The 15,447-nt window shown below is 47.6% G+C and overlaps 1 protein-coding gene across 3 annotated transcripts in view; it reads right to left on the bottom strand.

Annotated features, from left to right (window-relative positions):
* The window catches only part of KSR1 (kinase suppressor of ras 1), a 52,110-nt gene that overhangs the window by 21,850 nt on the left and 14,813 nt on the right, over positions 1–15,447 (bottom strand). For all 3 annotated transcript variants that reach the window (XM_032707261.1, XM_032707263.1, XM_032707262.1), the window contains exon 2: positions 725–865. In XM_032707261.1, coding sequence (XP_032563152.1) covers positions 725–865 — 141 coding nt within the window. The remainder of the gene's footprint in view (positions 1–724; positions 866–15,447) is intronic.

Genomic DNA, 15,447 nt, shown 5'->3' with positions numbered 1-15,447 from the left:
AGCATCACATTCAAAATGAACAGTAGGAAATAAAAGGAACAACTCGGTCCTGAACTCATCCTGTTTCACCAGAGACCACTTAGTTACATCAGGACCAAGCTGGAATAACTCCCATGGAAATCTGAGGAATTTTTTACTTGGGCAGATTCCTGCTGAAGTCAAACAAAATTTTTGGTTAAAGATCAAAGGAAGCTGAATGAGAACACTGTGACCTGGCCTACAGAGGCAAAAACGGGAAAAAGAATGGAAAAAACCTTTTCTGCCTTGTTTAGCTGTGAGTGGACTGAGCTCTGTGTGTGTAATTGTAATGTTGGTTCTGTTTTGGCTAATGTGACACAGAACATAGTGTAGTGGCAGTGTACTGTTATTATCTAAAAGGTAGTAAGTGATTAAGTGGTGCAGTTGTTCTCAGACCCAGGGGGCAGGAGAGGAGGCCCTGGTGGTGCAGGACTTTGGTCTCACCCTGAGCAGCAGGTGTGAGTGTTGCTTCCAAGGCTGGTGTAAGGAGATGCCCAGGAACTCTGGGAAGAGGACAATGGGAAGGGAGGGTTTCAGCACTGCTCTGGGAGAGAGGAAGCTCCCTTCCCACCACAGGTCCCCCTCTGTACCCACACCCTCCCACCTTGCCTGAAAGTTCAGGAACTAACTTAAACCCAGCAGGCAGCTGGGAACGTTCTGAAGAGCCAGGAGGCTTCTGTGCTGAGGGCTGCCTTGCCCTCCTTACCTGCACAACCTCTTTCCTCACGTTGACGATGTCCAGCCAGTCGTGGAAGCGGGGGTAGCTGTTGAGCTCGGCCGTCCTGTCGCTCAGGGGCACGCTCAGCTTGCACTGCCGCTGCCGGTGGATGTAGTCGATGAGCTTCACCTGTGGGGACAACACAGCCCAGCCTCAGTCCCTGGGGCACAGTCACCTCCCAGGCAGGGCTGGTGCAAAGGGCTGCTGGTGTGTGAGCAGGGTTCCTTCAGGACAGAACAGTGACATACTCCTCTGAGCACTCAGGGGAATCCATCCAGTGCATCTCCCTCACCGCGAGCAGCTCTGCTCTCCAACGTTCCAGCACAAGGCAGGACCCTGCAGGGCCCATCCCTGCAAGACTCTGCTCTAAACCCCCATCAACAACAGTGCTGTGCAGAGCCTCAGTGTCTCACCAAAACACACAAGGGATCCCAACGTTTGAAACAATGAATCACATTCATTTGAAGGCACTGCACATGTCCACACAACCTCTCTGGGGATGCTGTGGGCAGCACAACCTGCAGGACCATCTGCCTGCTCGTCCCTTGGTCCTGCGTGTTTGTTGAATTCTCTTACATCTGGTCTTCATTTGGTCTAGAAGATCAGTGAGGCAGGAATAGCCAAAGTACCCACAGACTCTGAAGCTGTTATCTGATGGGCATTTCTACTAAAAAATCAACATTAAAAGCAGTTAACTTAAAAGAACAAAAATTGAGGCAGTTGGACTAGCTGATTGCTGTACATCTTCTATTCTATTCCAAAGTTTTATTCCGAAGCTTTTATCACCTGACCATCTCGTGGCAAATGCACTGCACAGAATTCTTCACTTTGGGCACAGAAGAATAAGACAGCAAGAAGGAATATTATTTGTGTCTGATGTTTGCTCATCAGAAAGCAAATACTCTCCAAAGATTGCTCACTGTGTCACACATTCCCGTGGGGCAGGCTTAAGCTTCAAAACCTTCCTAACAAAACAATGCCTTAAAGCAAGTTAGTTGATCCGTGATTTATAAACCAAAACATGGTCTCAGTCAACAAATTTTACCATTTGGGACAAGATCAGACTAAGAATGTAAAGAAAAAAACAAACATGGATTCTTTGGCCATTATAATGTCTCTCCTCTTAGGGTTCAAGTGCTTTCCTATGAAGCTAGCTGAGGGTTTGTGTTATGAGCAATCCAAGCCCTTACACCTTATCAGGTGTAACAAGTTTGTCTCTGCCCACACACTGAACTCTGACAGCAGTGCTGTGCAGTTTGAGATTTATCAAAACGTGTGTGAATCCCAAAGTGATCCAAAGTCTCCCTGCCATGCCCACAGCGAGGCACAGCAGCACCATTCCCAGGAGAGGCAGCTGTGCAATGCAGGACTGCTGCCTAGAAACTCAGCCATCCCTCCTCATCCACACTGACCAGCCTGCTGACACCAGAGGAACCTTTTCACCACAACTTCCTAACACGGCTTTGGAGCACAAGGCCTACAAGAAATTACCTTGGAAATCCCACTCAATTGCTCTCAGTCTTAGTACCTCTTTTTACATAAAGGAGCTGACAGCACTTCCTTTTTTACCCCCTCGTCTGGTTCCTCTGGCCAGACCCCAGGCTGCAGGGCAGGGCAGGGTGAGCCAAGGCAACTCGTGTGCTGGGTCAGCAGGGTGTGCTGGGGCACGTGTGACTGAAACACTGCTGGTACCTGTGCTCCAGACCTGCTCCCAGCTCTCCTCCCAATTGTTCCACAGTTTAGACTGAACATTGTCATGGATCCTGACTGTGATGTTTGTCTATCTGTCCTAAAATTCCATTTTATCAGGAGAAACCTACATTCTCAATGTTGGGGTTTCGTTACACTCAGGATACTTGACTCTGTTTTTAGTGCCTCCAAATGTATCATGTTTGCATCCTGACTTTTTCCCTCAGAAGACATTAGGGAGGAAGAGATTAGAATGAGAAAAAGGGACTTGGCTGCAGGTAAAGACAGGGACAGGAGAGTCAAAGCCCTGATGAGAGAAGTCCCTTGCTCTCAGGGAAGAGGGTCTTTGCAACCCAGTGGCTGCAGTGAGGTTAACCAAAAACATGGATTGGGAACGGTGGTGATAGGAGCAAGGAAGAACTGGTATGAGTGGATGGGCAAGGGCCCCTCAGGAAAGACAGACAGAGGCTGCAGGAAGTTTGAGGCCTTCTCTTCTCAACAGCCCCCAGCGTGCCAGAAATCAGCCCCCACAAACGAAACCCAGCTTCCCAACTGTGCAACAGCTATGTCATGGAATAGAGAAGGAAGACAAGAATCACCCAAGCCTTCTATTTTCCCAGAGGCCACTTGAAGGAAGGGTCAATGCCAATATGCATTTTGATACACAAACTGCAACCCCAACATCCGAAGGCAAACAGCTCCCGTGTGTTTGTGAGCCATGGCACGTGGCATTCCCAGGGCACTGTGCTGTGCTGTGCTGCTGCCCCTGGGCCACCTCACCCTCCCCATTCCTGGGCACACCTCAGGGCCATGGAGCACCTTGGGACAGAAGCAAGCGATTTTGGAACTGGCACAGCCTGTGTAAAGCAGCAGCTTGGCTCTGCAGTCTGACTGTAACCTGTTATTTTAGTGTAGGATCTCCCATCAGGCAAGGTTTATTTTTCCTGGAAGAAGGGTTGGGAGCTAGAGATCCACACTTAGTTATATGGAACACTAATTATAAGCAAATGCCCTAAAAGCAGCACATGATCCAGTACAAAGCAGGGAACTGCAAGCACAGAAGGTGTCGGAATCTGTTCCAAGAAGCACGGTGGAATGCAGGAGGGATTAATGAAAAATCACAAATTAGGTAAAGAAATGATCCAGAAATATATGCCCCACATTGTCCTATTCCAGTGAGCAGTGTCTGAGGACAGCATGCTGCTTTGAGGCAGGTCACTGCTGAGGGACAGTCACTACTCCTGCATTCCCCACTACCAGTTCTCCCCACCAACTTCAGTGTAACACCAGAAGCATCACATGTCACAGAGCTGGGCTGCACTCCTGGCTCTGCCACTGACCTGCTGTTGGACCACAGGCACATGAAGCAATCTCTCCCTCCCTCCCTGCAGCAGCTCTGCCCATCCCACAGGAACTCCCTGGAGCAAGCACTGGCTTCAGCTATTTTCGTACTGCTTAAAAAAATACAGGTTCCTTTCACTTCCCGAGTCTCATCCATGGCCCCAACTCCTAAAGGACACTGCTGGAAGGGACTCTATGCAGCACAGATTTCAATGTCAAACTTTTCTTCTCTGTTGGGATGTAACAAAACAATAATTCTCCAAAATGGACAAGCAGTCTGACAGCACAGATCTTAGTGTCTTAGATGGCCAATGCTGGTTTTCCCAGGATAACTCCTTTGCATTTACTCCTCAAGTCCAAATTTGTTTTCCCCTAGTCCTATAAATAGTATATTTGCATTCTCTTCCCACCCTCCATGCACCACGCTTCTCCCCTAGGATGAATTTCATTTTGTTATTTCCTGCCCAGACTTTTAACTAAACTACATGGTTTGGCTTTAATAGCTGAGCTGTTGCAAAACCCTTTTCTGAGAATATAATAAAAATTCTGGGTTCAGTGACGCACATAAAAACCCACAACCAGCACGCAGGTCTCCAGCCACAAACTAGACTGAGAGATAAAGCCAATAGCAGCTACTCACTGCCTGCTTGCTAAATGGCACGTCCTACTCAGCACAAATGGCAAACCCCACACCAGAAGCAGCAATTCTCCAACTGCCTTAAACCCCCAGAGCTGGGAAAGGACAGGAGCTGAGCCAGCACACGGAGCAGCTGGAGCAGAGTGCTGTTCCCAGGGCAGAGCCCTCCTGCTCTGGCTGCTGGCCAGGACACCCAGGCCTCACTTGCTCTGAGAGGTGCACGTGCTGCAAGGTGCTCCTGGATGCATGTTCATCTCCCTACAGCGCTTTTAAAACATCCTTTTACAGCACACATGAGAATCAGGCCCCAGAAGTTTAGGAGAAAACTGCCACGCTTGTACTTTTTTATTTATTCATACAAAATAAACAGCAGCTCTCTTGAGACACAAGTTTGCCCGTATCCATGACCTCAAGCCAACAGTTGGGACATTCAAACAACGATAAACAAAGAGCAAACACCAGCAAGCTTTTCAGCTGCAGTCCTGCAGCCATGGCACAGGAAAGCAATGGCATCTGTAAAACCAGATCACACACAGTGCAGAATTCAGGAGATATTGCAAGGGTGAGCTGGAAGAATTCTGTATTCAAACTGCAGCCCAAGTATTTCTGACCTCTAGTTAACTGATCAGAAATCACATTCTAACTTAACATTTGTCAGACAAAGTTAATTGTTATGGTGCCTTGCCAGAGAAATTACCTTTCATGCATTTGGGGGTCAACCCTCTCCCAGCTTCTTGTCGATTATGTTTTATTCATGTTTAGAAAGGTGGCATCTTGTTCCAGCAGTCATTAAAAGGCATTAACCCATTGCAGCTTTTGCACTTGGTCAAAACCTAATCAGTCTGAATTCAATGCACTTGATCCAAATAAACAGGGAGAAAGGAGCAGAGGCTAAAAGAGTTTGCCTTTTTCGTAGCTTATTCTCATGCTTTTAATCCACATATCTTGAAATACCCTCTAAATGCAGAAAAATAATTCTTTTCTATTAAAAAAACAAAAAGGGAAAACCAAGGCACAGAATGGAAATGATAAATAAAACAACCTGGGGACAGGCACAGGGACTCTGCTATGCCAAAGTGCCAGCCAAAATTTCTTCAGAATATCAACAGTTGGAGACCAAGTTTGATTCAATCATACATTTCACAACCAAATGCCATGTTTCCACACTTTCACAAAACTTGTAATCTGCTCTCTGAAGCTTGCAACTTTTCTTACTGACTTGAAACATTTGCAATGTTTAGAAGAGGGGTTTGTCAATACCCAAACCAAACAACTGTCATCATTTAATCAACAAATCCAGCACATGTTCCAAAGCAGATCCTGTTGCCCCTGTCCCACAGGTGAAAACTCGGGGAGCCTGGCAGCACTTGAGCAGACAGTAAATGTGAGCTGACATCAATCCTTCCAGCCCTGCAATCTACCGAGCTGGTGGCTCAGCTTTAAAAGGATCAGATCAATGTATGGCCCAGCTCTTACATGTGGCTAAGAGAAATGCAAATCATCTATCTTGCCTCAGACAGGAATTAATCAGGAAGGAACTGCTCTATTAACCTCCTGCCAAGAAGCAGCCCAGGGGGCAGGGAGCAGCCTCTGAAGCATCACAGCAGCTCCTGCTGCAGCAGGACACTGCACTGACCAGACCAGCACCACAGAGGGAGGGAGGTTCTGCATTTCTGCCCCCTGAAACAGAAGACAAAACTTCTGAACTCAGAGTTTATCTGCATGGGGCACTGGGGAAAGTCAAATGAGTCATCTGAGGGCATCCAGTGAAAGTGGATTCACTTCACACCTTTAGCTGACTCTTATCTATTTTCCCCAGTGCCATTATATACACAAACCCTAAGTCAGACCAAAAAAAAAACCTCTTAGGCAACCTGAGCACTGAAGCGAACATAAAAAGGTCAGAATTGGACTTGCCAAATTTGTCTCTGAAGTCATGCTCAGCAACCATGTGAGAAACTGATAAAGATCTCCCCAGCCATTGGGAGAGCAGCAGCATGTGAGTGCACTTGAGGGCACTTTTTCAAAGTCGAGTTTAAAGTGAAAAAAGGTGCAGCTGGTTGATCCAGGGATGGGAAAGAACAAGTATTTCAGTTTTATACAGCAAGCTGTGAGCTGGGGCAGAGCCTGGCACCTGGAGAGCTCAGTCAGCCCCCGTGCAGGTGGTCACACGAGGAACCAACCCTCCCTGACCCCCTGGCACAGCCCAGCAGGACAGGGTCAGTGCTGCTCTGCCCCTGTGTGCTGTGTGAAAGTGTAAAGATACCTTACAACAGTGTGGACTGTTCCCTTTCCAGTATGTGAGAACTGAACCAATGCCTGATTTTGACTGTTTTAAGCCCGAATCTGCTTGGCGAGATGGATAGAGTGGGTCTGTACCCTTTTCACACAACATGCTCATTTTGCAGTGAATCCAACCCAATCTTTTTCACAGAACATTTTGTTCAACCACACAAAACTATTCCTCCCATCTGTGCTTCCATTAGGAACACTCAGATAATGCAGGATTCAGCTGGAGAGTCTTACAGTCTTACAAACTTCCAAGCAACCTTGAGGTCAGCATGGAATTCAAAAACCTCTTTCCAAGGCAAGCACAGGGGCTGCACAGGAGCAAAATACAGAACCTAAAGTAAAAACCACATTTCATTTCAAGGAATTATTTGTATCCTAAAACAATGAGGTCACTCAGTTTGTCACCCGCATGCCTTTGCCCTCAAAAACAACAGAACAGAGGCTACTAAAGGATGATATTATGACCATGAGCATGACCAAGGTATCAGAGAAATATCTGGTGGCAGACTCATTTGTTTCTTTGAGGCAGTACCTGAGCAAAGGGGCTCACTTACACGGTGGACACTGACCTGCAGTCTGTAGAATTCACATTGTCTTACTTGAACCCAGCTGACTCATCCAGCAAGAACCATGGCGATGAGCAGGACTTCTGTCCAAAATGTGAGGCCTGGCTTCTGGTTCTAGCTGTGCTAGAACAGTAGCCACAGTATTTCCTTCCTTAGGCCTGTTTCTCTCCAGTGATCACACATGTGCAACCACAGGCTCTGGGTATGGAGTGTCTGCTGTGCTGCACCACAGGCACAGCCCCTGGAACAGGACAGGCTGCAGAACAGTGCCACAAGCACCTCAGTAACACTGACACACTCACAGGACCCCATGTGGTAGCACCTTGTTAAAAACAAGAAAGAGGAAGAAGGATTAAAAATAATATGCACCAAGTGAAGGAGCAGCTCTAAAAACAGTTCCTGAAAGCCCTTCCAGTGCCCTGCTCCGACCACTGGCTCTGCCAGCAGGGACTGCCACCGAGCTGCTGCCAAGCAGAGGCTGTCAGAGGGATGGCAGGGATGGGAAGAAGCACCTGGCTGGCAGTTCCACCCTGCAGTCCCCCCTCCCAGCTCAGGGTGTGGGGCAGTGTCGGTGCCAGCCCCGCTCGCAGCTTCCGCCCCAAGAGCGGCTCCTGCAGAGCCCCGGCTGCTGCCGAGGGACCTGCTCTGCTCAGAGCAGGAAAGGAAAGAGTTTCTCAATGCATTGCTAAACAAACCCTGCACACAGCACCCAGCACAAGCCAGCAGGAAAGTGTACAGGCAAGGTATGCTGGAGGGGGGGAAGCCTTGAGAGGAATTAGAAAATACAAGCACAGAGAGCTGGAGGGGTAGGGAGGGATGGAACACCAGATGGATGGATTTTCCTTTGAACTCTCAGTCATGCCTGAGGCTGACACAATAGCCACTGCCCAAACACTACAGTATGTTATTTCTGCTTTGTCAGATGATGCAGACAGCATCATTTCTGGGTCACTTGGAGGCCACATACCACTCCTTTTCTCTCCCCTCCTCTCTTTTTCACACTCCCAGTGACTGAGGCTATAAACACTCAGTTGAGGTCTTCCCAGCTAAGAGTGGGAGGATGAAACTGCACAATCAAGTGGTTCCCTGGGCCTGATAACGTGATTCTCTTCAAAGATTTCAGCCTAATGCAGCTACAGGAACAGTCCTCTGCTTAAATATCAGAGATTTTACACCCACTGAACACTGAAAATGAAAGCCCCCCCCCCCCTTTCTTTACAACCTGAGGACATGCAACTGCAACAGAATGACTGAGAGTGCTCTGCAAGACCCAGAACTGTACCTGCCACTCGCTGAGCTGCCCTGCTGCTGCCACCTCAGCTCTGCAGCTCTGCCTGCTCTCATCTCACAGCTCTCCAGCACCCAGTGAGCTGCTTCACCTCAGCCATGCTTCGTTAGGCTTAGCTGTATTTCCCTACGGGGCACAGGAACTTCCTCTGGCACCAAGCCTATACTGAAGGATATCGTGGCTCCAAACTGACCTACAGACCCGTGGAGGTTTCTTATTCCTCATGAAATTTGTGCATGGCCATCAGCAGGCTCATGGATTTACCCTGCTGGGACAAATACTTCTGTCCAAGCACAGCTCACCTCCTGTCCTACTCATTTGACTCCTTCTCCAGAGTTCCCAGATCCTGTACCTGGCCACGTGCAACCAAATCTCCAATAGCTCAAACAAACTGGTGACTATCTGGGAGAGTGTCACCATCAGTCCAGAACCCACAGCTCACGCTTCACAAAGCCCAGTTCAATAGTCTTGGCCCTCAACCAAGGTCTTCAACAACAGTTAACAGGCATCTGTCAGAAAAGGACTAGGGGGAAGCTTCTCTCTTTGGCAAGACATCAGAAAGGTTCTCCTGAGATCCCTTCTAGGGATTCTACATCGTTTGAGACACTGACCTGCATCACAACAGCACTGACAGAAATCTGGAGAGCCTCAAGAAATCAAAGACTTCCATCTCCCTGCCCCAAGCAAAGAGCTGCCCTGAATATATCTTTCTTGACAGTTGGGGAACTGTAGGCTCAGATCCTTCCCATTCCTTGCAGGCTCCTAAGCAGAGCCCTGCAGGCCGGATTCCCAGAGCCCTCAGTAGTGTTAGGAGCTGGCAGAGGCGGGTGGTTGTGTGGTCTGAGAGTGGTCTGAGCATGGACAAGGCTCAGTTCCTGGTCAGTCAGAGTGCACCCTGTGCTCAGGGTTAGTTCCTGGTCAGTCAGAGTGCACCCTGTGCTCAGGGTTAGTTCCTGGTCAGTCAGAGTGCACCCTGTGCTACAAGTCTGTCAGGTGCTCAGATCCCAACACCACCCAGGCTTCCCAAAGCACTGCAGTAAACAATTACCTGTATAACTCCCTGCTGTAGCCCACACAGCCCTCCAGAGGTGAATGCAGCCCAAAGATAACACTAATACTATGCCTCTCTAACTATAATTATTCAGTATCTTTGCAAACCCACTGTATCTCTCCTCCCATAACGAAAACAACGACCCACAATCCCCTGTGGGCTTCACAGTGACTGCAGCCAGAAGGCAGCAAGTGACAGGGAGAAAGACTACAGAAGGTTCAGGATCTGGAAAGCACCAGGCCGTGCTCTGGGGATGGAAGTTGTGTTACAACTCATGTTTACATCTCTCTGTAAAATTCAAAACTTAAAGTGCCTTTAGAGAGAATATCCTCCATAATTTTTATGACTGCACTAATCACACAGCTGTAAAAGAACTCTCAGGTATATCTGACTGATGGCAGGGGAGGTGGAAATGAAGACACCACCAATCTGTGCATGTGTAAACTTACAGCCAAATAAAGCAGGAGAGTTTACAGCAGAGAATGTAAAGCCAGACATTTCCTTTGGCAAGGTCAGGAAGGGAATGACTAATTGTAGGTCCCCGTCATATTCCTGCACTTCCCTTTCCTCACTGCAAGCCTCACTCTGCAAGGTCCTGAGCACCCCCAGCTCTCCCAGGCAGGGGGGTCTGAGGGAACACCTTCATGCCTGGCCTGGCCACTCCCTGTCCATTCTCAGGGCACTGAGAGGAGGAACCAAGCTCCTTTAATGGGGTAGTTTACTGCCCACAGTGCTGCCCCTAACACACTGCTCTTCCCCTCGCCTTCCCAACCATCTCCCTTTTGTCTTACACTTTTCTATTTCTGTAGCCTCGATAAAATCCATGCACAAACCTGTAGTCTCTTCCATTCCCTCACGTACTGGCTGAGGAATGAGACAGATTAGCCTCTTGTTCTGCAGCACTTGGGCTTATTAGCAGACCAAGGGAAGGAAACAAACCAAACCAAATCAAATCCTCTGCTTGTTTCACTCAATTATTTGAGCACTTCAAGAGTTCCACCTTTCCCTCCTCCCCCTGACACTCAGTTTTGCAGACTGCTGCTGGTCTGGGCTTTGGGGAAGAGGTTTGTACAGAAAAATGTTAAGTCTCTGTAGGAGCAGGCTGCAGGTCTTGGAGCTGAAGATGTTCTGTCTCTGCACCCTGGGAATCTTTGCTAAGAAACCTTATTCTGTGAAATGCTCCAAATTATTGGCTTTCTGCTAGAAAGAATGGAGCTATTTTGGCAAGGACTGGGGTCACATTTCTCTTTTCACAGACACTGCGTGAGAAAGCTGCCATGGCTCACTGCTCACATTTTGTTTTTCCCAAAATCTCTTTGGGGCTCTCTCTTACTGGTTCACATTTGCCCTTAGCAACCACGTGGGGTTTCTATCGTTTGCTTAAGTACAAATACAGGATTTAGAGTGGAGACACCTGAACTCAGATTCCCACTCCGCAGAAGAACATTTTTTCATGTGACCCTGAGAGTTTCACCTAAACCATGTTATGCCCACTTAGGAAGTAGAGGAAAATGCAGTTGCCAACCCAGTAATAGCTGTATGAGAAAAAATACAGAGGGGACTGATAAGCAGCCATAAACTAGCCAGTTCTGCAACAGCTACTTGGCATCATACAGCAGCCTGGAAAGATTTGAATCAACACTTGAAAAAAGATCACAAATACAAAGATAACAAACTCCAACCTCAGCATTTTCAGGCAGATACAATATCCATTACTTTTGTGAATTCCACATAAACTTCACACAGCATATTTGTCTCCGTGCCTGAGCAGAACAGGAGGTGGGGGCTGGGGTTGGATTTTCTTTGGTTTTGTTTTTTTAAGACAAGTTCGTTGTCACCGTTTGCTAAAACAAAGACTTTTCCATGAAAGTGTTTCAGGCAAGTTCTCATTTTCAAAGCATTCTATGGAACCAAATTAAAGTTCTCAGAACATATTTTTCTAATAAAAACCTACACTTAAAAATACTTTACTTTGCATTAAATGTACAATAGAAGGAAATATGCCAGCTCAGGATTAGAGTTTAAGCATTTTTCTCGTGCGTCCAAAAATTATTTTATGCAGAATTTGTGAAAAGTCTGACCCTGACTTTTCACTCCCGTTGGGGACTGGAAAAAGGCCTTTGGAGCAGAAAAGTTCTCACATTTTCCATCACTTCCACAATTTAGAAAACAATCCCATTTCTGCAAAGCAATTTATACACTTGCTTGCCTTCATTGCATTTCTCTGCTTTACACCTTTCACTGCCCATGCTCTACAGGCTCTTTAGGAAACACTCCAGAATACTCCTTCACCACCCGATGCATTACAAGTGCTTAGTTACATCCCTTTTGTCTTAAAGCATCTCCTCCCATCGTGTGCTGGAGCAAAGCTGAGCAGGCTCTGGGTGCAGCGTTTCAGCTCCCCCTGCTCAGAGCAGGAGGGACTCACTGCCCTGAGCCACAGCGACAGAAAGGACACAAAAACATAACTGCCTAGGAGGAAAGAAAAAGCCATTGTAACAGCCTGTGTGCTACTCTGTCATGGAAATCCTCCCCTCCTAAGGAGCAGGGGGAACACAAAGGGATTCTGTGTTGTATTTCTCTGCCTGTGAACAGTTCTGAGTGCTGGACACGAATTCATGCCATAAGAGCTGAGATTTTTCACTGCAGCCAAGCAGCTCTTCATCGTTCTGCAAAGATCACTCATGGTTTTGTCATTTACAGTACTTCATCTTGATCTCTCCAAAAGGCACATGGATACATTAGGCATTACTGAAAACCCTGAATTCCCAAGGATGCAATGCCACACCTGCCACTGAGACTCTACTACACCTCCTGCCAGGTGTGATACAAAACACTCCTCCAGAGCAGCACAGTGAAGGCCTATAAATGGTGAAGGGACCCAGCAGTGCTGCAGAGAGCTGCTTACCTGTCTCACAGGCACAAAGTCAGTGCCACACAATATTTGGCTTGTTTGAAAAGAGAGCACATCACCTCTCCTTCCACAGCTCAGCTGTCCGAGGATTCACACAGATACAAAACTTACAGCTGCTCAGTTATCCCAGGACAAGTGAACAAAATTCCCTACGTGTCAGGAGTCCTGCTTCAGAATCTGCTTCTGAGTCCAAAATGTCTTAAACAGAAAACTTTCTCCCTCCATCCTTCCTTCAGTCTTATTTCTCTTTTTTGTTTTGGCAAAGGGAATTTATAAATTCAACTAGATTGTTTACAGTATAATCTTGAACGTGCAAATAATTAGCAGCAGATTACTATTAGCTTTCCAGCCGTGATCTGATTCCAAGAACACTAAAATGATCCGAACCTTCCAGATGCCCTGATTTCCCAGAATGCTGGATTAGGTGCTGCCTGTGCCCCCCAGCAGAGCTGACATCAGAGCCCTGTGCTCAGTCAGGTCACACAGGCAGGGGCTGGGAGCTCCACACCAGCACTGTGGCTGCCCAGGCTGCTCCTCAGCTCCTGGTGTTCCACGTCCTGGTGCCCATTGCCAGGGCCTGCCATCAAAAACCCTGCATGTCCAGTCTTGCCCCTACAGCACTGCCACTGCCAATCACCTTCTGATTGAGAAGAGAAAGGGGAGAGGACTGAGCACAGTCACCCAAAAATAGGAAGCTGTAGCATTACTCACTACCTTGAGGACTTGCCTGCCCCTCCTTTTTGATTACTCAGCAGATGCTCTCCAATCAGTCCCTCAGCTCCTACGTGCACCTGCCAAACCCCAATTCCTCAGGATGCACATCCACCCACAGAATTCAGCAGGGCCCTTCCCACCCCTCCTCCTCCAGGGAGGAGGAACATGGCATTTGGAGTGAGCCTCACTGTTTCAGCCTGGAACAGCATCAGGCCCAGCAGTGTGTGGCTCACAACCACCTGCTCATTCCTATGGCACTGAAATCTGTAGGGGTGGGAGTCCCAAAAATTCTGCAACTGAGTTGCTTTTGAGGTCAGCTGCAATAAAAAAGGGCAAATCTACCATTTTCCATGAAGGAAAATGCTATTTCTAACAAAGCCAGAGTTCTTAAAAATTCCAGTTTGCCCCACACACTACAGTTCCCAGTGCCAGGGCTCTGTGTTCTGCTCCAGGGATGAGACTCAGGAAGTGGAGTTTGCTTCGAGTATTAATGGAGGGGGGCTTCTGTGTTGTGGGGGTTTTTTTTTTGCTTCTTGCAGTGAAAGGGAGGAGGGACATGGCTGAAAAAAACCACACATTTAAAAAAAAATATGTCAACTATAGGAAATTGCTTAACTGGAATGTGGCAACTTGCCACATTCTCTCTTTTAAAACAGCAAAACAGCTTTATTTTAACAAGCTGCTATGAGATTGCATTTTGGGATTGTCAGGAAGAACAAAATACACTGAAACCCACTCTGTTCAAAACGCTTTGAACCTGTAAAGCAAGCTTCCTTAGTTCAGATTTCAAGAGGAAAAAAGAAAAGCTTTGGTATGTTCTGCCATGCAGCCGGATCAGAGATTTGCAGTTTGCTCATCAGTTTTGGGGAATGCTCCCAGAGTGCTGTGCACAGGCACTGAGGCACGAAATGTAGGACTGAAAAATCTGTGCATGTAACTGAGATTCAGCTGCCAGGTAAAGCAGGTCCCCCACAGCTCAGCTCTATGAGAGACTCCTGGAGCAGTTAAAAAGTAAAACAAAGTCAGTGGACTATGGGAGTTTGCTTTATCTTCCCTCCAGGCTGGGGATGCCATTTGTCAGTGGGAATCACAGTTTGCTTCCTTGGTCAGCTCTCCTTCCTTCTCAGCACACAGACACATAAACCCACCCAGCACTGCTCCAGTGCCCCCCTCTCTGCAGTGCCATGTCCTGGGCTTAGCCTGCCTGCTCTCACAAATCAGGAGCATCCCAGTCTCAGGCAAACCTCTGGGCAGTGTCCCTGACTTCCAAGTGCAAGCAAAGGCAAGGGAGCAGAGAGCCCAGGAGGTCTCAGATGTGCCTCCCATCAGGAGTTTATTCCCAGTATTCCCAAACCAGCTCTCATGCAACACCATGAGTAATCACATCTCCCAGTTAGGCTACAGAACAACCAACACAGCATTCTGAATTTATCCAGTTATTCCTGAGGTATCCTCAGCTGAAGTGTCCCTTCTCCAAGCACTCCTGATTTCCTAGTGTACAAGTACCCCCACTCCTCCTGTATCCCTTCACTGACTGCTGAAGGCTAAAGATTCCTGAGGTTGAACAGGAATTGAGACATTCCCTGCTATGCAGTTAGGAACAAGGGAGTACAGCACTCTGGATAGCCACTGCACTTCCCTGCAGTGGATTACAGGTAGAAAATCCTCTCTGAAAGCCCAGGACCATCCCACTGGTGGAGTCAGTGTTACTGCAATGAGAATGAAGGAGTCTGGAGAAGTTTGGGTTAAACATGGGATGTGGGGAAAGGCTGTGAAGCAGAAGATGGTGTTGCAGAAAGGCTTTATTTATGGCTTTTTCCTGATTTTGTTTTGAAGTTATGAGGTGAGCTCTGGGTTTTACTCTGCTATAAAACTGCTGTTGAGTTGCTGGGTGTCTTTGACTGTGTGTTAAATGAGGTTTTGTACTGGACTGGTTCTTCCTTCCTACTCCCCTGCTACTCTGCAGGGCCAAGGGCTGAGAGAGTGAGGCAACAGGAAGAGCAGGAGTGGAGGAGTCACCTCTGCAGAGACAAAGCAGGATGTGACCTCTTGTTCCCTAAAGGTGGCACAAATGGTCACATCGTGATATCCAAGCTGGTGTCTCCAGGAAAGACTATAGTAAGGACCAAAGTGAAGCTGTTCATCTTGGGTTATAAACTAAATTTAATTACATCAGTGGTGCTCTGTAGGAGGAACTTAATAATTAACTGCAAGGAAGT

This window comes from Chiroxiphia lanceolata, chromosome 20 (genome assembly GCF_009829145.1).
Source record: "Chiroxiphia lanceolata isolate bChiLan1 chromosome 20, bChiLan1.pri, whole genome shotgun sequence".
NCBI classification, from domain to species: domain Eukaryota; kingdom Metazoa; phylum Chordata; class Aves; order Passeriformes; family Pipridae; genus Chiroxiphia; species Chiroxiphia lanceolata.
Note: the sequence above shows the minus strand (reverse complement) of the source record. Positions and strands in the feature narration are given on the sequence as shown.